Source organism: Trypanosoma cruzi, genomic scaffold (assembly GCF_000209065.1).
Source record: "Trypanosoma cruzi strain CL Brener 1047053516705 genomic scaffold, whole genome shotgun sequence".
In the NCBI taxonomy this organism is placed as follows: domain Eukaryota; phylum Euglenozoa; class Kinetoplastea; order Trypanosomatida; family Trypanosomatidae; genus Trypanosoma; species Trypanosoma cruzi.
Genome location: NW_001849523.1, coordinates 136,404 through 159,075, shown reverse-complemented (window position 1 = coordinate 159,075; position 22,672 = coordinate 136,404). Strand labels below are relative to the sequence as shown.

Below are 22,672 nucleotides of genomic sequence, written 5' to 3'. Positions count from 1 at the left end.
CGTGGTCCACTGCACCCGACATCCACACCCAGAAAATCAGCACTTACTCAATACCCACAAACAAACAACATGTAAAACGACTAAAAAAAAAAAAAAGGAGTAATGGTGAGCACATGTACCGCCCTGTGGTATTATTCGTCGTAAGGTGAGAGAAGACCAACCGAAGCCGCCGTCTTTGTCGTGCCGTAAGGAGTAAATGGAAGAGGGGAAACATACAGAGAAGGAGAGATGAATAAATAAAAAAAAAAAAAAAGAAAAGGGGGGAAAAAAAAGCAACAGGAAAAGCACGCAAGAGACCCACCACACATGCACCCTCCTCCAATATTCAATCCAAAGTGTCCCGCTTTTTTTTTTTCTTTTTTCCCCTTTCCGGCCCTAAAGCTAGGTATCTGCTGCTCCCCTGCACATTGTGGACAGGTGGCAGGCGATTAACTGCCTCTCTAATACAAAAACAAAAATAAATAAATAAATAAGTACTACTACACCCTGGCAAACACCTTGAGGCGGCTGATTGAGCCAGGGACCTCGTCATTTCATTTCTTTACTTCATTTACTCAGCCACCCACCTCTTCCTGTTCAAAACACACACACACACACACACACACACGGAGCCATTTTTCACCTACCCTCGTTTATTTTCTTCCCTTGCGGCACATCGGTTTTTTTTTTTTTTTTTTTTTTTGGGATTTAAACAAATAATATCCGCCCTTATTTTCTCCTTCCTCTTCATTTCACAAGTCACACTCACATTACATACACGCATCACCCCTCACCAGCCGCGAGGACGCAACAATCAAGGAACTAACGAAAATAACCACATTAACACGCGCCACGCCTATTATCAGGATCATCAGGCGTAAGAGACTCAGACACCACCCCAACGCTCCTCGTGGTTTTTTTTATTATTTTCGCGGCAATAAAAAGCCGGCGTGACGCCCTGTTTTTCTTTAGAGTGGACAAATCCCCCTTCATTCGTCTGGTCCAAGAGAGGAAGCACCGCCCTGTTCAAGCATGGCCATGTTCTCCTTCAATTTTCTCTCCGTGTGTAAAACAGCCTTCCTCCGCAGACGGTCCAAAAGACTCATGGCCTTGTCGCACGCATGCATACCACTCTGAGAGGACACCTTTACATCGACAATCTGCTCCTCTGCATTGACCTTGTAAATCTTTAACTGCAGTTTCACAGATGGGTGAACCACGGCGACAAAAGAAAAGGGCTGGGTGGTCTTCCATAAGAAACCCTCTTCTTCCATGGCATTGTAAACGTAATGCAGCGTCGTCACCCAGCCACTTTGGGAGAACAGCACCCCGTTTCGAATAAATTCATTTCCAAAACGAGTCACTGTACCACATTGGAAGACATCTGGTGTCATGGACGATGAAAAGGAAATGCCACCCTCACAGTTATGGGGGGTTACGTTACCTTTCCCGCTGGTGTTGCCTTTCGTTTTTTTGCCCCTGGAAGCGGGTACAAGTAGCGCTCCCTCATTCGACATGGACGCAGGACTCGTACTACCCTCATTTATCATTGGTTTAAGAAGGGGCTGTAGGAGAGTTCCCCCACCTTTTGATTTGCTAGGTGGGGTTTGTGAGTGGGATTGAGTTGGTTCCTTCGCACTCATAGGGCGTTCAACTACCCCCAGCAACTTTCCAAGAAGGGTGTGTTTCGAGCGGACACAGCAAAGCGGAATAAAAGCTTCTACAACATCATTGTAGCCTTTCATGTATAAATCGACTTCTTCTGTTAGCTGGTTTTCTGACTGTACATGTGCGGGCAAGGAACCACAAAAAGTGATACCACCCACCTTGTTTACACGTAACGTTTGCGGAGCACCTTTTTGCTGTGCCTGTTGGAGGCTCCTAGAGACGGCACTCATTCCCATGGATATTTGATGTAAAGAGTTTGCATTGAGAGAACCGTATCCCTGACTGGCTGACAGCGTTAAAATAAGGGAGTTCGCTGCATCGCAGCTCGATCCAACTTTCGATAAGTTCTCTAGGAAGAGACTATCCTGTTTGTTGTGTAGCAGAATAAGGTATGACACGTGTAAATTATGTTCGTCATCACGAAGCGCTTGCTCTGCGGGCGGTATAACCAGGGGCGCTGGCCATAACTTTGCATCTACTACGTTTACAGCTTTTTCAAAAAACTCCAGAGCAGGGTAAGACTTCCCACTCGCTCCCTTTTCATGCGTAGTCTCCTGGATGCTAAACAACGGGGACTTTTTTCTCTCTTTTGAGGCAATAATAGCAGCCACTTCCGGCACGGAGATGTGAAAGCGTGCAGCCACGATCTCAAGAATCTTTTCATCCAATGCTTCCTCTCTTGTCAGTGCCATCTTCCCAAATGTCACGGTCTCAAGAATGGTCTCGTAGTGGAGGGCAAGCAGATAGGGCGGGTACGCGGGAAAAACCCACGGATGACGCATCACTTGCTCCATCGTGGCCCGCTCCAATGGGTTTACTACCAACATGCGCCTCAAAAGGTCTGCCAGCCCAGCCGAGAGGGTGTTGGGTACATGATAGGTCGCCGTCTGGATTTTTTTAAAGAGGTTCCCTACGTTGCTGTCATCAAAGGGGAGGGCCCCCACAACCATAGTGTAGAGAACCACACCACAGCTCCATACATCCGTCTCCGGACCGCCGTAAAGTTTTCCGCTCACCACCTCTGGCGAGGCGTAGTTCGGTGTTCCACAGCTTGTAGCCAAGAAGCAGCCATCCCGAAAGACAGATGACAATCCAAAATCACAGATTTTGATTCTTGTCGACCCCTGCTCCATCATGATGTTCTCTGGCTTAAGGTCCCGATGCGCCACGTGGTATCGATGACAGTACGCCACACCGGCCACAATCTGCTGAAAAATGCCACGTGCAACATCCTCCGTCAACCGTCCGTTGCGACAAATATAGTCAAAAAGCTCTCCACCAGAGACGTATTCCAAGATCAGCACAATATCGTGCGTGGTCTGTACCACGTCGTAAAGCCGCATAACATTTGGGTGTCGAAGCACCTTGAGGATCTTAATTTCTCGCGTGATCTTGATGTTGGAACGTGCATCCTGTTCCATTAATTTTCGGGAAATAATTTTTAGTGCCACCTTCTTACGCGTAGGCTCATGAACAGCCAACTTGACTTTGCCAAACGTGCCTCGGCCGATTGTCTCACCGACTTGGTAGGGGCCAAACTTCTGACTCATTTGACCTGCTGTTTGTCACGGTCAGAGTGAATGAAAATTTAATAATAATTCGCACGACCACACTTTCCTCTTTTTTTTTTTTTCTGTATTCTATTCTCGGTGGTGGCAGTAGTGCTATTTTAGCTGCAGAACTTTACTCACCGCAGATGCTTCCTTCCTTCCTTCTCGTGCCCTGAAGAGTTTCAGGAGCACCGGTCGACAACCTGCAAACCCCCCCTTCCCCCGTTTACTGCCTCTTCTGTTTGATGTTGCCTTTGCAACGACAGCGTAAAACGTCAATTACGCCGATACACACACGCAGTCAAGAAGGGAATGAATGTATAAATATACTTACAAGAATTATATACAAGTGAGTTCGGCCTCCCCGCCCCGGCCTTTTGTTTTCTCTTTTTCGTCACCTTTTTTTGTTATTCCGTTCTTCCTTTTCTCCTACGCTGACTCCCAGTGAGAGAGAGAGATGGAACGAGAAGAAGGCGATGGCAGGCACCGCATGGAACGTCATTGCACGCCCCAATGAAAGGAAGGAAAAGATAATGGAAGAGGGACGGGGACACGGCGGCTGAGGGAGATATCATCCGACTTTTACGCGAAAACAACAGAAGTGGGGCGGAAAATCTTTATTATTATCAACTTTTTTTTTTTTTTTTTTTTCCTTCTTCTTCGCTCCATGCCTCGTTGTCATCATGTCTCGCAGGTTAACGCACCACAAAAGCAAAAAAAAAAAAAAAAAAAGAGCACACACACATCCAACAGAATGGAAGAAAATTAATTATTTTTACCTTGAATAATCTTCCGGGCAGCTGGCCGGATCCTGAAGTTATATCTATGGAAACCAAACAAGTTAGGGAAAAAAGGTTCGTTAGTTAATTGCTTCAATGTTTTCTTTTCATTCAATATATAGAATTCTGTGGACCACCAGCATGGTCCTTTGTCCTTACTTAGGATTTGAATATTTATTACTTACGAAGTGGCAGACTTTGGGGTCCGCCAACCACAAGACCCCGCCGCGTGGTGGGAATCAAAAGGGGGTTAGGGTGGGATGGCAAAATAAAAAACAAATCTTATCTGGCCTCTATCTGCTCCCTGCCCCTACAAAGTCGCGTTCTTCCCAAAAGATTCATACGGTAGAGAGTATCATAAAGAATGCCTTCATTTATCAGGATATATATATATACGTTCATTAAGGCAGCCAGCTCTCCCACGATCATTCTTTTCACAAGCTCCTATTTTTTTTACTTTGTATATATATATACATGTATACTGGTGGTTGGATGCTAATTAATTTGTTTTTGCCCTCTTCTCCCCCCATCGTTGTCTCCGTCCATTCCTACGCCAACTCATCCACGAGGGTGTCCCGTAACTGCTGCAGCAGGTTTGGCTCGTCCCCACCAAGATCCCTGCGCAACTGGAAGATGCGCTCAACTACAGTAATTTCTGTGGCGGTTGTGTTCAAACCACAGAACGCTGCCCAGTCGTTTACGACAAGACCGGAGCCAATGGCGGCATTGCCCCGGTTGATCGTACCGGCCACTACAGGGACCTGCAGAAGGGAGGCGATCTCGTCCATATCCTGTGCCGGGGTCTTGGGATGCACCATGCAACCCTTGTTGTTAACCACGGCGTAACTACCGACTAAGGCATTTTCAGCGATGGAGGTGCGAAACGTTTGTACCTGCAGAGTGTCACGCAAAATCTCCTCTGTCTCCCGACTCAGGTCTGTGTGGATCAGTGCCACGTGATCGTTGCACACGACGCAATTCCCAAGTGCATTAAGGCGTTCTTCTACGCGCTGCACCTTCACAGAGTCCGGGAGTGAGTTGCGCAGGTGCTGCAGCTCCTGGTCGGTCGCAATCGAAGGCACCACAAGTCCGTGGCGGTTGCCACATGTGAGGCGTCCAATCACGCGAGATCCACCAATGGACGTGTACACCACCGGAATGTGGTTCGCCAGCTCCTGCTCAAAAACGGAGTAGAAGTTCTGTGAGCCGCCCGCGGTCACAAGGCAGTAGGCGTTCGTCAGGCGTGAAAACACGCCAACGTCATCAGAGCTCTCAAAACGTGTACGCAGAGTCATGTGTGGCTTCTTATTGTACTCAAAATCGCCAGAATCACCACCACAAATGCCTGTGAATGAGGAGAAAAGAAAAATAATAAAAATAATAATAATAAGCGCAGAAGCAAAACCGAAAAATCGACAAGGAACCACCCGCAGCAATTTTTGGCGGGCATGACACATCCCTCGTAGAAAAAACAAAACAAAACAAAAAAGCAATTACAACTAAGTCGATGCCCATTGCACGCACACATGACTCGATACGCCACAATAAAAGCAAACGAACATAAAAATGGGTTCGTCCCGTAGTCACTCATCACCGTCTGGCTCGTGAAGGGCGTCAAACGACATCAGCGACGCCGTCACCTTCGGAGAAATTTTCCGGCGGCGCACTGCGTCGATTCGCGCTGCCTCCCGTCGAAGTGCCTCCTCCGAATGAAACAGTAATTCATACTCCTCGTAGAACGCGTGGCCCTTGTCTTCTACCACCTCCGTCACCTCCGGCAAAAAATGTTTCATGACTCGCTCGATGCCATCTTTGAGAGTGTTGCTGGAGGAGGGGCAAGTACGACATGCCCCAAGCATCGCAAGTGACACGACACCTGTTTCCTCATTAAAGTTCAAAAGCTTCACATCACCGCCATCCCGCTGCACCATGGGGCGAACCTGTTCCCGCAACAGTTCCTTGATGCACTGGAGCACCTCCGAATCCTCTTCATGAATCCGAAGATCATCTTCCATGAGCGTGTACTCTTTTGCGGCGGGCACACACTCGTTAACAAACAATAAATAGTGGCCAATAAAGGAACTGATGCTCCACTCCAGAGTCGACCAGTCCACGTTTGGATAAACTGTGATGGACACATGCCGCGGCGCAATGAACACACTCGCTACCTCCTGCCCATATTGTTCAAAAATGCCATTGCTCAGAGGGTGCACCCAAGCCAGCCCACGGTGCGCCACCTCGCAAGTCTGGCCATTGGGGATAAAACCATCGTACGTCGAGGAAGGGATATGAAATGCGAGGCAAAGAGGGTTCGGCGTGGGGGCGGCGTGCAGTTGCATCATGCGCAGTCGCATGGAGCGACGAAACATTGCCCCGCAACCCACCCAAAGCAAAATGTGCCCCCTTTCGCACCTCTAACCGCCTCCTGCATTGACAAAATAGCAAACAGAAACAACAACAAAGAAAAAGAAGAAAGGAATAAAATGATTTCAACGGCAACGGTTCGGCAGAAACAGCATTAATAATAATAATAATGACAACAATCAATTGAAACCGGCAGATGACATGTCTACAAAAAGAGAAAAACAAATCATCGGAGAGAACGCGTTCTTAAATGTTTTCTCCCCTCCTCCCCTCTCTCTTTCTCTTTGACGCACCCTTTGGGACTAATCATGCGCGCGTTTCCGCAACTTTGTTTCCAACTCCTCCCTCGTGAAATAATTTTCAGGGGCCGTCGTCAGAACCCAGTCCACGGAAGAAATAGCCGTCACGTGCATCATGTAGCGTTTACTCGTGTACCGTAGCTGTGTGAAAACAACGAGCTCTGGCCTCTCTCGCAGAGTCGGCGCAGTTGAGACCATGCTGCCATTTCTGTTGCTCTTCCCATCTTTTTTTTCCAGTCCAGCATTAAAAAGGTAACTCGACGGGTGCAACTCCGCCGTTGCCGTTTCCTCGGCATCCAATGCATTGTAATTATTATGGTTGTGACCACTGCGGCTTACGGAGGCATCTATCGGGCGCACAATCAGATACGTCCTCCGGTCGGCATTCAACTTCGCAACATTCATAAAGAACCCCGCCAGTAAGGCCTTTGTAAAATTTTCCATAGAGAGCGATGTTTCCTCCTCTCCACTGGGCAAATCAAGGCCTAGACGTTCACATGTGTTTAGTATTTGATCCAACACGTCTCGGGCTTGAAGAAGAGCCTTTGCGTTCACTGAGTGTGATTGACAGAACTCATGCATCGAGGGGCCTGCACGCATCCACTCTTCCATTAACCTCACATATCCCATGACATCACCGTTTCCAGCGGAAAACAAGACGTCTCTAGCACTCGCAATAGAAGCCCGCTCCTTCGGATCCCGACTCACCACAAACACCGAGTCGAGAGTGAGCATCGCCACGGCAATTGCCATGTGACGAAGACACCGCAAAGCGCTCCCACGAAGAATACATTTGCTCAGTGAGGGATCCAGTGGAAATTCTGCCATGCGTCTTCCGGTAAGTGTCAACCGACCATTCGGTTTAATTGCACCAAGCAAGTAAAGGTGGTCCAAAGCCCGTTCCAACGAGGCCGTAGAGGGTGCATCAATAAACTCAAACTGTAACAAATTATCAATTCCAAGTGCCTTCAACTGTAAAACAACAGAACTCATACAACTCCGCTGAATCTCCGGAACCGTTTCTTGTGGAAGCTCATTACGAAAGGTGTAGGCCGTGTACAAGCGGTAACACTCCCCCTTTTGAGTTCGTCCTGCTCGACCTGTTCTCTGCTTGGCGCTGGCTTGCGAGATTGGCAACACACGCAATTCCTCCACCATGGACTGGTAATTATAATAGTTTTGCTTGCAAAGCCCACAATCCACGACGTACACCACTCCATCGATAGTGATGGATGTTTCAGCAATGTTTGTCGCGATCACAACCTTCCGTGTGGTTGGTGGTGGGACCTCGTAAATACGCCTTTGCTCTCGTGGTGGAAGAGATGCGTAGATGGGTAGCACCATCAACGGACGCAATTGCCCACCTGAATTGGCTATGCCTTCACGAATGGCGGCGGCGCAGTTCTCAATATCTTCTTGACCGGGAAGAAACACAAGTATGTCCCCCGGTAAAGGTTTGGTGGCATGCAACAGGAGAACGGACTCAGCGGTGGCACTCACATAGTCCGCCATCGGCTCTGTAAGATACGACACATCGACAGGGAATGTTCGTCCCTTTATCGTAAAGATTGGAGCCCCGTCAAAGAAGCTGCTAAACTTTTCGGCATTGATCGTGGCACTGGCAACAATCACTTTCAGCTGCTTGTTCCTGCGGGTAATGTCCTTCAGCAAGCCAAGAAGAATATCCGTATTAATTGAACGCTCATGGGCCTCGTCCACCATGATGGCACTGACGGTGCGAAGCTCCGGATCCCCAACGAGTTCCTTCAACATCATGCCATCCGTCACAAAAAGAAGCCGCGTCGTTGGCCCTAATTTTTCATCAAATCGTACCTTGTACCCAACAATACTCCCACAGCGCGTATTCATCTCTTGTGCCACTCGCTCCGCTACGCTGATTGCCGCAATACGTCGAGGCTGAGTACAAATAAATCGCTTTTCCTCGCTCGTCCCTTCCTCTTCTTCTCCTTCTTTTTCTTCTTTCCCTTTCCCACCACCATCGCCACCTTCAGTTAGACATGGGGGAGTCCTGCAAAGATTTTCCTCATACAGATATTGCAACAGTTGCGTGGTCTTGCCAGACCCCGTTTCTCCCACAATGATCACTACGGTGTTCTTTCGAATTATTTCAAGGAGTGCCTCGCGTGAATGATAAATAGGCAGAGATCGTCGTTGCTCTTGAAGACGGCGGTGTTGTTCCTGTATTGCCTCTGTACGCTGCTGTTTAATCTGTTCCTCTGTCTTATCCTCCACAAAGTCATGTTTCTTGATGCGTTCATCCACGACAGACTCGTCCATTGCCACAAAATTGTGAGATTTCTCTTGGTAGCCCACAGAACTGCTCTGTTCCATCAATTCCACCTGATTGAGCGGTAATGACGAATCGCCACCGTGATCCGAAGCGTGCGACACCAAAGCACCGTCCTCCTCAAGAAGTTCCTGTCGTAGTTGCGCTGTGATCTGCAGTTGACCAGCGGCCTGTACTTCTCGGGCGCGTTTACTTAACAACTCAATCTCCGCAAGGGAATGCGGCAAAACCCCCGCCTCAATCTCCGATATTTTTTCCTGCAAAACAGCTGAGGCAGCCTTCTCTCGCTTGAGTGCCTGCTTGCGAAGATATGCATCGCGGGACGCCTGTTGCGCCTTGCGCAACTTGTCAGGATCCATCGTCTAACCCCCTTTTTTAGGATGCCTTTTTTATTCCTCACAAAGTTCTTTTGCTCCAGGGGGGAATTCACATACACGGAGAGAGGCACAACAAAGCCGCAACTCCACACGTGCACTTTGTGCCTGTCAACTGAGCGGAGACACAGACACAAATATGACAAAAAAGAGATCAAAAAGAACAACAAAGGGAATAATAGAAGCAACAGCACACATCATCATGTCTAGTGGAGATGCCAATAGTTGGGCGTGTGCTCTGCCAGCGTGAGGAGGCGGGGAAATGTAGTGGGGGGCAAAAACCCACATAAGTGCTTTTAGACAGATTGGGGAATAGTAGAAAAAAGAATGGAAAATCACAAAAGAGGACGTTATATATATATATATATAATATATGTAGATAAATAGGTAAAAACTTGTGCGTCTCTCTCTCTCTCTCTCTGTGTGTGTGTGTTTGTGTGTACGTATGCCTTTTTGAGAGGAGGGGGATAGGGGAGAAAAAGACGCAGATGCCTTCAACCCCCCACTTACCCGCTATCACAGATACCCCTGCCGTACTGGCGTCGCATTTTGAAATGAAAGAGGCGCAAAAGGTCCGATGCGTGGCTCAAAAACCAAACACACACACACACACACACACACACACACTAAATAAATAAATAATGGCAGACAAGTGTAAACGGATGAGGATAAAACACAACCACAAACCAGAAAAAAAGAAAAAAAAAAAAAAGGAAAGGAAAATGCAAACAGAAAGGCAGTCAAAGACAAACACACAAACAACCAAAAAAGTAACAAAAAGGGACATCAGAAACAGTAATTCGCGTGCACACAAACACACAAAAACCCAAAAACAAATTCTGTAACTTCGTCCTTATCTTACTTTTTCCAGGTGCTACAGTTATCCCTCCCACAAAACAAACAAACAAAAAAAAGAACTGCCAACAGCCTGCCGTAGTGCACCAGCATGAACAGAGGGTAGGAATCCATTGTGAATATTGCAAATGACCACAACCCATCCATGTTCCTCCTTCCTTTTTTTCTTTTTTCTTTCCTTCTCCTTGTTCCTTGTATGCATGTTTCAAAAGATTCGAGTTTTAAACCTTTTATCTCTTACACTCTGTTCCCTCGTTATTCTTATTTAATCAGCGAACCAACCTGCTCAGCTCGTCGTCAAGGTTTAGCGATGCACTAGGTCCAGCCGGAGGCACCAGGGATTGCCCACATTCCCCTGTGGAGGGAGAAGGTTCTGCCTGCATAGGCATCGCCAAAAGCCACTCCCTAATCACATGTTTGTCGTCACATTCGCTTCCCTTGATAATAAATGAATGCCGCAACAATTCTTTACACGTAGGTCGACTTTGGGGATCTTTCTGAATACACATTGATATAAAATCGGCTAGTGATGGGTCCATTGTTTGTGGCAAGGTGATAACTGGCCGATCGCTATTTAGATGCTGCAGCAATACCCAGAACCCGGCCTCCGTTGAACTCTTGGACCGCGTCAATTTATCAATGAACGGACACCGGCCTAGTGCAAGCTCAGCAACAACAAGTCCAAATGACCATACATCTGCCGCGAACGAGTATGACTCCCCTTTCAGACGTTCGGGACTCATGTGCGTCAGCGTCCCCACAAAACTATGCGCGTCGCCGCGGGTGCACTCCAAAAAGGAGCTCACGCCAAAATCCGATATTTTGATGCGTCCATCCCGACTAAACAAAATGTTACTGGGCTTTAGGTCGCGATGGATGAGGTGCCTGTTCCCGTGAAGGTCCCAGAGGCCAAGAAGAATACTGCGCGAAATGCTCGCCAGTGCCTCAATCGGCACCGGCTTTTTTACAGTGGCCAAACTTCCATCCATGCACTCCATCGCAATAAACACGGAACCCTCGTGACAAAAGGCGCCGTAGAAATCCACCAGGTTCGGCGAGTTGTTCCCGTCACGGTGGAGTGTTTCCAACTCTCGTCTAATTTCCTGAAGATGCGCATGACTGGTAATTTTAATCTCCTTCAGGGCGAGAACCTCGCCAGTCCTGCGGTGAGTCGCTCGGCGAACAGAGCCACTGCTGCCTTGACCCAAAAACCCGGTCTCACTCACAATGACATCGTCCGGCGACAGGCCGTACTTGTAGCCCATCGACGTCGTGAGTCCCTCCGCGGAGACCGTCAGTTCACCGAGGCGAAGGACCTCGTGTGAAATTTGTGCCGAGTCGTCATTGTCGCTCTCCAGGTCGTCTAGATTGATCTTCAGTCCTGCCATCCCCAGACTCAGGGGTGGGGTGGAGGGGGGCAATCCGCCTTCTCACCCGTGCTAATGTTTGCTAACTCCTTGCTCTAGCAAGCCTCTGCGGCCGCCAAAATAATAATGAAAAAGGAAGTGGCTACCAGAAGTCCAAGGCAAACGCAGGTGGAGGGAGGACAACGGTGTACGCGTACACATGCTTGTACACAAAATCGAACTAAAAATAAACACAGAAAAGCTGAAAGTTAAAGAAAAAAAAATATCGCAAACAATAAGCTTTATCGCTAACCGCCAGCCCACATCCAAAGCCCCACGGATAACCTCTTGCCTTACTTTGCTTCTTGCTTCACGGTGGCGATATTTTGCCAATGCTCAACTGTCAGGCAGATAAATACATATCTATCTATATATCTATACATATACCGGCCTTTATGACGAGGGCAATGGGTGTGACTCTATGTATATGCATATGCAGCAGCAGCAGCAGCAGCCCATTCTTCTCTTGTCATCGTACATGCGTACAATAATGGAGGCCAAGAAGAAGTGACAGCAAGCAAAAACAACAAGCCAAAAATAATCAAAAAAAAGTATGGCCGTCCTTGTTAACAACCAAAAGAGAGATAAAAGATAAATAAATAAGGCACACACACGCACCAAAAGCATGGACATCTGCCCTTCTCCGCGAAATGAAAAAGTAAAAGACCAGCAATTAAAACACCACGTCAATCACACCCAAAACATCAACTACTAGAAAAATCCTCACAATCTCTCGAAAAAACGACAACCAACGTGCCGTACTGCTTCCCGTCAAGCATCACGGGCAAACGGCGCACACCGGGTGAATCAATGACTTCGGAGGCGTGGATCGTGGCACATCCCATGGAATCAAATCCAGACACGTCCACGTCTTGTACCTCAAACCGAATGACCTGTGTTGATTGAACGCGAAGAATAAATTCAGCTTCTTCTTGAGTCCACACGGGGTTTACTGTATCACGCTTTTCAGGAACAGTGAAGGCAAGGTCGGGGCCAACCCATACAAGAACTCGCGGATCCGTTACGCCCATCACATTGAACATTGCTTGGTCACAGTCCAAAAGATCCTGGCCCTCCTTAACAAATATGCGTAGAGACGACGTGGTTGGACCCAACACCTCCTCTGTTTGCTTCAAAATCGACGATGAAGTCGGAAGAGAGGCCGCAGATGTCTGATTGGGCGTCTCGGCAGCGGTGATTTCTGTGGTTTGCTTCTCAACTGAGTTTTCCTTCTCTCTATGTGTATTCACCGGAATGACGTCCGGGGTCGTAAAAGACACCACAATACTTCCAAGCTCGGTGATAGAACGCTGTCGAAACCGTGAATCGGTTTCTTGAGGGTGCACATCCAACTGCAGCTCCTTCTTTCCCAAGCCAAGGAGAAAAAGATCCCTGACGGCAAGTTGGGCGTAACCCAGCGACTGCTCCTTCCCTCCTGGCTGCCCGTCACCCATCATGACGTGGAACGCAATCACACCAGGATCTAAGGGGTGCAATGTCATTGTTGCAGATCCGTCTTCTTCCATCCATGAGGGGTTCGGCGTGTGGGGCACAACAGTCGTGACGTATGCATTCGAGTTAGGTGCCACCATACGCACGAATATATTTCCGCTTCCTGGTCGATCCCAAAGACCACGGCACCCTTCTACATGAACCTGAACAGCCACGGGTTGAAGCAAGGTATTCCCATTTTCAGAGACAGACTCATCGCAAAGAACCCTTGAAGACCGCGATAAATTGTGGGGCCGCCGCGGATGCCCATACTGTTTCTCAGTACACCCCACATTACTGGAGCGAATTTCTCGTGTACAATGCAATACCAACTTCCCAAGTCTTTCGCGGTGCTCCCGTATGTACGCAATTGGCTCATCCTCACGGGGGCACAACTTTACTTCATGCCATTCTTTCCCGAAGTCCAACTGATGCATTGAAATACGTGCCTCTCCAAGAAACTCACTCCTCCCGTTCTCATCGTAATCAAAAACATGAAATATGATGCATCCACGGGGCCCCAAAGAAGAAAGAGAAACGCCGGCTTGAGTCTCACTTTCCCACGAAGGCTCACTGGTTCCCAAAACGGGTGGAGTGCGCATCAGCTCGCTTCCCGTGCAGCCGTCGTACGCCACCACGTACGGGCTCGAGTTCACTCCCGGCCCGCGTTTCAAAACACCCTTTGCGGCAGCAACTCGAAGTGTGAGACCCGTGACGGACGCAAAACACCCCTCGTTCCTCCTGATAACCGCACTGGGGTTTGTATCCTCCTCCCCATCTCGCCCAGGAGAAATCAGTCGACCTACCGGACAAAGTGACGGGCTACGCCAACGACCCACGCGGGCCAAACCACCACTCACAACAGTTGTCGTCACGTCAAATACAATCGTACCCAAAGAGTGGGCTTGCCGCAGAAGCTCATTATCCGTCTCACGATCTCGCAGTCTCAGTTTCGTAGAGTGCCTTCGCACACGACCCAACTTATCGTCCTCCAACAACGGCCCCACGGGGACCTTCGCTTGACCCAAGAAAAGTCGCACATTATTCGTTCCACGCGAGTAAACTTCAAAGAGAATGTGCCACGAGGAGCCACGCGCAGCCTTCAGTGTCACAACATCATCCACCTCGCTAAACTCGGGGCAGTCCGTGTCTTCTCGCGGTAGTGTCTCCAATACCCTTTCGCCAATTGGACTGTACACTATCACGAACGGATCAATAGAGCCTGCGCCGTTGTTGCGCCTGTTAAGTAGTCTCTCACAGGACACAAGTCGAAGCGTCAGGTTGAACAACGTGGCTTTGCTTGGCTTTTCGACTGGCATCCGCCGTTCCATCCGCGATATTGCGGCTTCGAGCACCTGGATGTAGCGCCTATATTCTCTCTCCTGAGTCCCCCAAACACGGCGTGCTGCACGGTGTGCGTCTTCTAAATCACGAACTTTGTCCATAAGTCCTTTTTCATTGGCCTTCACTTCCCGATCGCGACCTTCGGTTTCAGTCGTCAGCACCGCACCGTGCTTCTCACCAGAAGAACCGGAAAAAGAAACACCACCGGCCCCAACCACATCGGTTGCATCGCCCTGCATCCCTTTGGCTTTTGACCGTAATGCTGTAGCTTGTAATTCCGCACATCGCCTCTCCGCGCGCTCAGAACGATCTCGTTCAGCCGCAAGGAGACTTTCCAAAGTCTTGACACGTCCACAAATGTTCTCAAACTCACGCCAGGGGCCTGGTTCCCCCTCAATTGACGATTCAGATGCCGTCAACAATTTCTTCTTTTGCTCGCGTTGCGTTTTTGCCATTCGATGCGGGCCCATTCGCGCCATTCCCATACCTACTGACTTCAAGGCTTCTGTCTGATCGCGTAACGTATGGCCTGCGGCCTCCAACTCCCGGCGAAGATCATACACAAGTTTTTCAAGTTGCGCCCTTTCCTTGGCATGTTCAATATCTATGGATTTTGACCGTTTTTCCTCATTAATATCCTGCCGCATCCCTGCTTCAAGCGGCACGTTGGGACAAGGTACCTTTGACAACTTCATTGTCTTGTTCTCTGCACCGGTGCCTTTTTCAGGCGTGGTGGACAGTGGATGAGACCCAACGCCGGTTGCCTTGCGCTGCCCAGAGAACTGCACGGTTCTCTCCGGGGCGGACTTATCCAAAATAAGTTGCGTGATTTCCAGCAGGGTGGCTTCTCTTGCTGCCATTGCGCGGCGCAGACGCCGATGCCTATCAAAGCGCCTCATCAATGCCGGCTCTACCCTCTCATGCGGGTTCATTTCTTCCATCGCCGTGCCGTCACGAACGGTGACATCTCCCAACGCATCCTCCACAGTCGGGGCTGTGGCGTAAACGCCGGGTGGCAACAGTACTGTGAGGGACGTCGTGGCGTCATTTTCTTCTTCCCCCCTCATCCCTCACCGTCCTCTATGTATGAATCTGCTATTCTATGTTACTGAACCACACACCCACCCACACAACACCAACTCTTTCTTTTCGTGTTTGTGTTCTCCGGCTCTGTGCCCCCGTCCGTCACCCTTCTGCCGGGCAAAAGAAGACACTCACACGGATGCAGCGGCCGGTCAGAGAAACCAATGAAAAAAAAAAAAAAAAAAAGGAAATGTGCGACTTCCAATCATCACGAGCAGAGAGCCCACGGGAATGAAGCGTCTTTTGCAAAAATTATCCCCCGCACCTTTCACCCCTCGGCGGCACCGTCAACAGAAAGCGCATTGCTAGATACATGGGCATAATAAAAAGTATGACGTCCCGTCAATTTATCATCAAACACCAAAAAAAAAAAAAAATGGTAAGCACAAGCACAAGCACAGACATACAGACAGAGACAAAGATATAGAGAACCACGTGTTTTTTTTCTTCTTTTTTTTTAAATAGAAGAGAAGGTGTAAGTGACAAAAACAGAAAAAAAAAAAAAGCAAAGCAAAGCAAAGCAAAGGGTAAATGATCACAAAACCTGTCGCTCTTCTTAATAGTTAATGAAGGGAACCATTTCGTTCAAAGTCGTCTCTTTTTTGTTTTTCTTGTTTGAAATTATTTCTTTCCCTCCTTAACACACACACACACACACACACACACACACACACACACACACACATTCTCTGTCAAATGCCATACATACATGCATACGTACATAAATGCAGAGTTATTTTAAATGAAAAAACAAAAAAAAAAAACAAAAAAAAAACAAATTTTCAATATGAATTTAATATCGCCACCCCCCCCCCCCTCTTTTGCCACTTCCTTCGTATTCGTTTGATTTTAATTTATTTATTATTCTCATTTTCTCTTTTCTTTGTTTTTGTTATTATTATTATTTTCTTCAGTTCTTCTCTTTCTTTCCTCGCCCACCACCACCACCACTACCAATGCCACCACTGCTATGGCTACTAATGCGATTGGCAGTGAAGATAATCGGCGGTGTTAAATGCATAAATATACATACGTACATGCATGCATGTACGGTGGATGCATAAAACACCTGTGAACAAAGTTAATATTTACACCAACAACAATAATAGCAATAATAAAGAAAAGGAAGTGGAGAGATGTAAAAAAGGGAAACCACACACACACACACACACATCGTGAAAGGAAGACAAAAACAAAAACAAAATTTCCTTTTGCTCCTTCAAGACAACAAAGCAAACAATGCAAACAAACAAAAAAAGGAATGTTAAGAGAAAAAAAAGGGAGGGAAAAGGAGGGGGGAACAAAAAAAAAAAGGGAAAGAAAATAAACCACAAACAAATTGTTTGCATTTCTTTCCCCAATTCCTATGCCTCTTCCTTTTTTTTTTTTTTTCCTTTTGATTGCTGTGCCGTGTTCTCACTAAAACATTAACTGCGCCATCCCCTCTTCCCGTCCCCACTAACAATCGGTGCTTCTACGCCCCATTAACCATCCCCCCACCCAAACACACACGTATGGAGGCATCTTCCCAATACCCTCCTTTCGTCCTCCCCAAAACCCCACTACCACCCGACTGAGACACGACAGTTTCGCACGTAATGGCGGCGATGCGAGGGAATGGCACGCAACAGCAGCAGCAGCTCCCCTCTCCTCCCATCGCTTTGACAAGTGTGCGTGCATCCTCCGTGACGCCCTGCTCCACGCGTGCGTACCGGAGAGACACACACACACACACACACAGAAGAAAGAAGAAACAAAACCAAACAAGCAAACATGAAGGATACGTACATTGCAATGCATGAACAGATTTGTGGACAAAAACCGAGTCAAAGTAACGATTTGACCAGCCTGTCACAATCCGAAACCGAGTCCTGTCCTGCGGTAGTGTCCCAATACCCTTTCAATTGGACGTACCTACACAACGACAAGAGCCTGCGCCGTTGTGCGCTTAAGGTCTCTCCACACAACGAGCAGTTAACACGTGGTTGCTGGCTTTTCGACGGCATCCGCGTTCCGAATTCGGTTACCTGGTAGGCCTATATTCTCCTTCAACCGCTGCACGTGTGGTTCTAAACCAACTTTGTAGCCTTTTTAACTCCCATCGGACCTCTTGTCGTCAGCCCCACGTCTTCCCAGAAAAAAAAAGAAACCCGGCCAACCACATGGCTGCTGCCTGCCCTTTGTTTGACCGTAAGCTGTAGCTTGTGCCTCCGAGCGACGTTCGCGCAAAAGACCTTCCAAAGTCTTGCACGTCCACAAAGTTCTCAAACTCACGCCAGGGGTCAATAGATGATGCGTTTTCTTTCTCGCGTTGCGTTTTTGCCATTCGATGCGGGCCCATTCGCGCCATTCCCATACCTACTGACTTCAAGGCTTCTGTCTGATCGCGTAACGTATGGCCTGCAGCCTCCAACTCCCGGCGAAGATCATACACAAGTTTTTCAAGTTGCGCCCGTTCCTTGGCATGTTCAATATCTATGGATTTTGACCGTTTTGCCTCATTAATATCCTGCCGCATCCCTGATTCAAGCGGCACGTTGGGACAAGGTGCCTTTGACAACTTCATTGTCGTGTTCTCTGCACCGGTGCCTTTTTCAGGCGTGGTGGACAGTGGATGAGACCCAACCCCGGTTGCCTTGCGCTGCCCAGAGAACTGCTCAGTTCTCTCCGGGGCGGACTTATCCAAAATAAGTTGCGTGATTTCCAGCAGGGTGGCTTCTCTCGCCGCCATTGCGCGGTGCAGACGCCGATGCCTATCAAAGCGCCTCATCAATGCCGGCTCTACCCTCTCATGCGGGTTCATTTCTTCCATCGCCGTGCCGTCACGAACGGTGGCATCTCCCAACGCATCCTCCACAGTCGGGGCTGTGGTGTAAACGCCGGGTGGCAACAGTACTGTGGGGGGCGTCGTGGCGTTATTTTCTTCTCCCCCCTTCATCCGTCACCGTCCTCTATGTATGAATCTGCTATTCTATGCTCCTGAACCACACACCCACCCACACAACACCAACTCTTTCTTTTCGTGTTTGTGTTCTCCGGCACCGTGCCCCCGTCCGTCACCCTTCTGCCGGGCAAAAGAAGACACTCACACGGGTGCAGCGGCCGGTCAGGCAAACCGATGCAAAAAAAAAAAAAAAAAAAAGGAAATGTGCGACTTCCAATCATCACGAGCAGAGAGCCGACGGGAATGAAGCGTCTTTTGCAAAAATTATCCCCCGCACCTTTCACCCCTCGGCGGCACCGTCAACAGAAAGCGCATTGCTAGATACATGGGCATAAAAAAAAAGTATGACGTCCCGTCAATTTATCATCAAACACAAAAAAATCGTAAGCAAAAGCACAAGCACAGACATACAGACAGACAGACAGACAGAGAGAGACAAAGATATAGAGAGCCAAGTGTTTTTTTTCTTTTTTTTTTTTTTAAATAGAAGAGAAGGTGTGAGTGACAAAACAAAACAAAACAAAAACGAAAAAAGAACAGAAAAGCAAATCAAATCAAAGGGTAAATGATCACAACACCTGTCGCTCTTCCTTAATAGTTAATGAAGGGAACCATTTCGTTCAAAGTCGTCTTTTTTTTTTTTTTTAATTATTTCTTTCCCTCCTTGACACACACACGTACACGTACACATTCTCTGTCAAATGCCATACATATACATACATACATACATGCAGAGTTATTTTAAATGAAAGAAAAAAAAAAAAAAAAGAAGATTTCAATATGAATTTAATGTCGCCACCTCCCCCCCCTCCCCTCTTTTGCCACTTCCTTCCTATTCGTTTGATTTTAATTTATTTATTATTCTCATTTTCTCTTTTCTTTTGTTGTTGTTTTTGTTGTTATTTTCTTCCGTTCTTCTCTTTCTTTCCTCGCCCACCACCACTACCAAATGCTACTACTATTTACTACTATGACTACTAATGCGATTGGCGGTGAAGATAATCGGCGGTGTCAAATGCATAAATAATACATACATACATGTACGGTGGATGCATAAACACCTGTGAACAAAGTTAATATTTACACCAACAACAACAATAATAACAATAATAATAATAAAGAAAAGGAAGAGGAGAAATGTAAAAAAGGAAAAGACACACACAACAAAAGAGACGCAGCAAAACCGATTACCCACACAAGAAGGGAAAGAGAGGAGAATCTCGCATCTCACATATTCTTCACATCCCAGCCAGACGGGTGGGCATCCATTTCCCCACTCCTTTTGTTTGCCACGACATTCCCAATTACGTGCGCTCAAAATAGAAAACAAAACAAAACAAAACAAAAAAACGAAGAAAAAAAAAAGAATGGAGAAAACACGATCCTTTTTTTTTTCTTTTTTTCCCTTCTTTCTTTTCCTACTCACAGAGACAATCAGGTGGCACAGCAGATCGGCACGATTAACATTGGGCGTCTGCCCCCAAGAAATCGTTCGTACACATTTTTTTTATTTTCTTTTTCTTTCGCCCTTAAAAAAAAAACAAAAAAAAAACATAGAACAAACGGTCCATAAAGCCAAAAAGAGAAAAACAAAAAACAAAAAACAAAAAAAGGGATATCGCAAATAAACAAACAAATCAACAACAAAAAAAAAAAAAAAAAAAAAAGAAAGAACGCGTTAGACATCGATTCAGTTGCATTGGGGTTTAGGGTTAGGGGCTCCGTATACATCTTCACCGCTTCCATTTTTTTTTTTTTTTTTTTTTTTTTTCAATCACTCCTGCGGGCACTTCAGAAACAGTTAGGCTCATATGTGCGAATTGACAAAATCATCGATCCCTGATTGATTTATTTGTTTGTTTGTTTGTTTGTTTCTACTGAAAAACTTATTTGCGTTTGTTTTACGTCAAACATCCATTTTTTTTTTTTTTTTTGTGCCACCCCCATAAAGTGCGTTTTAAAACAACAACAAAACACACACACACGCACAAAAAAAAAAAAAAAAAAAAAAACACAAACAACAAAATATATATAAGAGACACGCCCCTCTCCTTCCAATTCTTTTCGCTGACATTGCCACATCTTTTTTTTTTTTTTTTTTCTTTGGAGGGGCGAGTTTCCCTCAGCCGGGAAAAAAAGAAGAAAAAAGAAAAGAAAAGAAAAGAAAAGAAAAAAAAAAAGAAGGTCCTTCTTTTTCCCTTCCCCCCCCCCCCCCCCCTAGCGATGAAGGGCTTCGGCTGCACACCACAAGAAGAAGCGCTGACGTCGTATTGATCCCTCGCGCGTGACTGACCCGCCATTGGGCTTTTGTGTCAGCGTGAAGACCGCCGCCGCCGCTGCCGTGTTAATAATTTCTTCCGATTTAATTCCCGTCCCTCTCCCTCACTGTTACAACGACGACGACGTCACACACACACACAAACACATACAGACAAATACACTGCAAAGATCCACAGCAATTAATCCCCATACGCGGATGAAACAGCAGAAAAACAAAAACAAAAACAAAAACGAAAAAAAAAAAAAGGAGAAAAGAAATAGCGGAAACATTACACACATGCCACTTTTCAATCGCTACGCGCGTCCATACACCACCGACATCTTCTCTTCATTGACTCCCAATATCTTATCTCTTAAAAGACCTGCGGCGTATTCATGGGCTCCATTTTCGCACAACTGCCTTCACTACTGAAAAGGCGAGCATACCAAGTATAAGCAAAAACAAACAAACGAACAAACAAAAAAAGCAACTAGTTTCTTCTCCTTGGGCCTTCCCCCTTCCCCACCAAAAACCCATTTTCCAATTCTCCGTACAGCAATTATTGCACCATACATACAGCATCTTCGCTTACTTTTTCACTGGGTCTACAAAAAACCATTCTCCTCCGCATTCGCATGGTCCATGTCCGGCGAGACCTTCTGAAGCTCCTCTATTGTCTTGGCAGGCGTGCTGCCCGAGGCATTCCACTGAAAAGAAGGAGATAAAGCACAAAAGCTGTTATCAAACTCGTGATGAGCACCAAAAAGCGCAGAGCGATTATCGGGAGCAGCGGGCGATGGATCCACTTTCGTTCGCATTCCCCATACACCATTGCCCCCATTGGAGCCACCGGTCTCTGCACCAGCACAACTGTTTGGCATCGTGGTACAGCTATTTCCCGCACTCCGTATGGGCTGTACCCATCCAAAACTGGGGGAGGCGGCGCAGCTTGAGCTTCCACCAAATGTGTAGGGATTGTTCGTGTGCTTGTAACTTCGACCGGCATGACTTATATTGCTATGGCTCGCTTGAAGGGAGGACTGCGATCGCTCATCTCCGTCCACCACCGTCACAAACTCCCCTAAAGGTAAAAAGGCTCCAGCAGAATTGTTATTACGCGAACGGGAATTAATGCAGTTTGTATTGTTGGCAGAAATGTTTTTATTCGAGCCCTCCTGCTGTTGCTGATGTTGTTGATTTGAGCGTGTACCCGTGGAGACCACCCCCTGTGATTTCATGGGGGTACATATTATTTCAGTTTCCGTAGAAAATGGATAATCAGAAACGTGGCTCCTGGATTGACGAGTAGCAAAGGAAGTGATGCCTTTGCCCTCTCCCTTCACGTGGCAAGCGTCGTCTTTTCTTTTCTCCCTCCTTTTCGCACCAGTCTCCCCCACAAAATTTTCGGTGGGTTGTGGTGTTGAGAGTGGTGATGGAACAAACGGTTGGGCCTGCGGATTCAACTCCCTCGCGGGGTCATACATATCATTCGTGGCAATGGCTTCCCTCTCGCTACGTGACAAGAGCGATTCTAGCACGGAGTTCATCTGTTCCCAAAGTTCTCTGCGCTTCTCCTCGGGAAGTTGCTCGCCATTGCACACCCACCGACGATGCAGCTGCAAATACGATTGATCCACGTGTATCTGATTGCAGCACGTATTGGCCGTGCAACGGCTGCGCTGAAATAGCATACAAACACTTGGAGCCTTCTTGGCGGATCCCTGAAATAAGCCACGTGAGAAGCCGGCTATACTGGCTTTTGGTAGGCTCAAGGTGGTCTTGAGCTGAGGGTCGTGGACAGAAAACAGGTGATCTGAAGGGAGCTCATTAAAGCGTCTTTCAAGACCATTAGACCATGACTCAAACTCATTCTTTTTAAATTGCATCCACCCTTGCTCAATGTGTACCTGATTGCACCATTTTCCCCACTTGCACTGAGAGGGATCCTCAGAAAATAATCCACATGCT

General features: G+C 47.3%; 8 protein-coding genes across 8 annotated transcripts, besides 50 other annotated features; all 8 read right to left on the bottom strand.

Annotated features, from left to right (window-relative positions):
- Positions 1–380: part of a sequence feature (areas merged during assembly that could not be assigned to a particular haplotype. This can correspond to areas where the two haplotypes were merged or to regions with more than two copies in the genome that were merged during assembly.) that runs on past the window's edge.
- Positions 201–283: a sequence feature (T-rich).
- Positions 381–3,874: a sequence feature (areas merged during assembly that could not be assigned to a particular haplotype. This can correspond to areas where the two haplotypes were merged or to regions with more than two copies in the genome that were merged during assembly.).
- Positions 582–607: a microsatellite.
- Positions 660–682: a microsatellite.
- Positions 969–3,197, bottom strand: Tc00.1047053506679.80 (protein kinase, putative; the record flags this gene model as incomplete). The annotated part of the gene is made up of 1 exon (XM_814941.1): positions 969–3,197. The coding sequence occupies one exon, from the start codon at positions 3,195–3,197 to the stop codon at positions 969–971; it is 2,229 nt and encodes a 742-aa protein (XP_820034.1).
- Positions 3,829–3,858: a microsatellite.
- Positions 3,875–4,007: a sequence feature (areas merged during assembly that could not be assigned to a particular haplotype. This can correspond to areas where the two haplotypes were merged or to regions with more than two copies in the genome that were merged during assembly.).
- Positions 3,981–4,422: a mobile genetic element.
- Positions 4,008–4,300: a sequence feature (areas merged during assembly that could not be assigned to a particular haplotype. This can correspond to areas where the two haplotypes were merged or to regions with more than two copies in the genome that were merged during assembly.).
- Positions 4,301–6,378: a sequence feature (areas merged during assembly that could not be assigned to a particular haplotype. This can correspond to areas where the two haplotypes were merged or to regions with more than two copies in the genome that were merged during assembly.).
- On the bottom strand, positions 4,525–5,433 carry Tc00.1047053506679.70 (eukaryotic translation initiation factor 6 (eIF-6), putative; the record flags this gene model as incomplete). The annotated part of the gene is made up of 1 exon (XM_814939.1): positions 4,525–5,433. The coding sequence occupies one exon, from the start codon at positions 5,431–5,433 to the stop codon at positions 4,525–4,527; it is 909 nt and encodes a 302-aa protein (XP_820032.1).
- Positions 5,341–5,366: a sequence feature (AT_rich).
- Tc00.1047053506679.60 (hypothetical protein, conserved) lies at positions 5,560–6,345 on the bottom strand (the record flags this gene model as incomplete). Its single annotated transcript, XM_814937.1, has 1 exon — positions 5,560–6,345. One exon carries the CDS (start codon positions 6,343–6,345, stop codon positions 5,560–5,562), a length of 786 nt encoding a protein of 261 aa, XP_820030.1.
- Positions 6,379–6,421: a sequence feature (areas merged during assembly that could not be assigned to a particular haplotype. This can correspond to areas where the two haplotypes were merged or to regions with more than two copies in the genome that were merged during assembly.).
- Positions 6,422–15,062: a sequence feature (areas merged during assembly that could not be assigned to a particular haplotype. This can correspond to areas where the two haplotypes were merged or to regions with more than two copies in the genome that were merged during assembly.).
- Positions 6,643–9,306, bottom strand: Tc00.1047053506679.50 (ATP-dependent DEAD/H RNA helicase, putative; the record flags this gene model as incomplete). The annotated part of the gene is made up of 1 exon (XM_814936.1): positions 6,643–9,306. The coding sequence occupies one exon, from the start codon at positions 9,304–9,306 to the stop codon at positions 6,643–6,645; it is 2,664 nt and encodes an 887-aa protein (XP_820029.1).
- Positions 8,592–8,621: a microsatellite.
- Positions 9,673–9,707: a microsatellite.
- Positions 9,919–9,948: a microsatellite.
- Positions 10,012–10,044: a sequence feature (T-rich).
- Positions 10,325–10,359: a sequence feature (GA-rich).
- On the bottom strand, positions 10,446–11,564 carry Tc00.1047053506679.40 (protein kinase, putative; the record flags this gene model as incomplete). Its single annotated transcript, XM_814935.1, has 1 exon — positions 10,446–11,564. One exon carries the CDS (start codon positions 11,562–11,564, stop codon positions 10,446–10,448), a length of 1,119 nt encoding a protein of 372 aa, XP_820028.1.
- Positions 12,018–12,037: a microsatellite.
- On the bottom strand, positions 12,287–15,484 carry Tc00.1047053506679.30 (hypothetical protein, conserved; the record flags this gene model as incomplete). Its single annotated transcript, XM_814942.1, has 1 exon — positions 12,287–15,484. The coding sequence occupies one exon, from the start codon at positions 15,482–15,484 to the stop codon at positions 12,287–12,289; it is 3,198 nt and encodes a 1,065-aa protein (XP_820035.1).
- Positions 15,063–16,391: a sequence feature (heterozygous, non-Esmeraldo-like haplotype).
- Positions 16,003–16,026: a microsatellite.
- Positions 16,141–16,185: a microsatellite.
- Positions 16,246–16,279: a microsatellite.
- Positions 16,348–16,432: a sequence feature (A-rich).
- Positions 16,392–17,168: a sequence feature (haploid, Esmeraldo-like haplotype).
- Positions 16,436–16,466: a microsatellite.
- Positions 16,654–16,673: a microsatellite.
- Positions 16,752–16,828: a sequence feature (T-rich).
- Positions 17,169–18,016: a sequence feature (haploid, non-Esmeraldo-like haplotype).
- Positions 17,220–17,240: a microsatellite.
- Tc00.1047053506679.20 (hypothetical protein, conserved) lies at positions 17,617–18,438 on the bottom strand (the record flags this gene model as incomplete). Its single annotated transcript, XM_814940.1, has 1 exon — positions 17,617–18,438. The coding sequence occupies one exon, from the start codon at positions 18,436–18,438 to the stop codon at positions 17,617–17,619; it is 822 nt and encodes a 273-aa protein (XP_820033.1).
- Positions 18,017–18,971: a sequence feature (heterozygous, Esmeraldo-like haplotype).
- Positions 18,623–18,647: a microsatellite.
- Positions 18,846–18,878: a microsatellite.
- Positions 18,903–18,925: a microsatellite.
- Positions 18,949–18,969: a microsatellite.
- Positions 18,972–19,323: a sequence feature (areas merged during assembly that could not be assigned to a particular haplotype. This can correspond to areas where the two haplotypes were merged or to regions with more than two copies in the genome that were merged during assembly.).
- Positions 19,076–19,098: a sequence feature (AT_rich).
- Positions 19,270–19,374: a sequence feature (A-rich).
- Positions 19,324–20,780: a sequence feature (haploid, non-Esmeraldo-like haplotype).
- Positions 19,532–19,563: a microsatellite.
- Positions 19,768–19,791: a microsatellite.
- Positions 20,022–20,118: a sequence feature (T-rich).
- Positions 20,190–20,215: a microsatellite.
- Positions 20,292–20,318: a microsatellite.
- Positions 20,434–20,456: a microsatellite.
- Positions 20,576–20,628: a microsatellite.
- Positions 20,781–22,672: a sequence feature (heterozygous, non-Esmeraldo-like haplotype).
- Positions 20,851–20,885: a microsatellite.
- Positions 20,933–20,967: a microsatellite.
- Positions 21,164–21,190: a microsatellite.
- Tc00.1047053506679.10 (hypothetical protein, conserved) lies at positions 21,310–22,672 on the bottom strand (the record flags this gene model as incomplete). Its single annotated transcript, XM_814938.1, has 1 exon — positions 21,310–22,672. A coding segment is annotated over one exon (1,363 nt), but the record flags the coding sequence as incomplete, so codon positions are not given.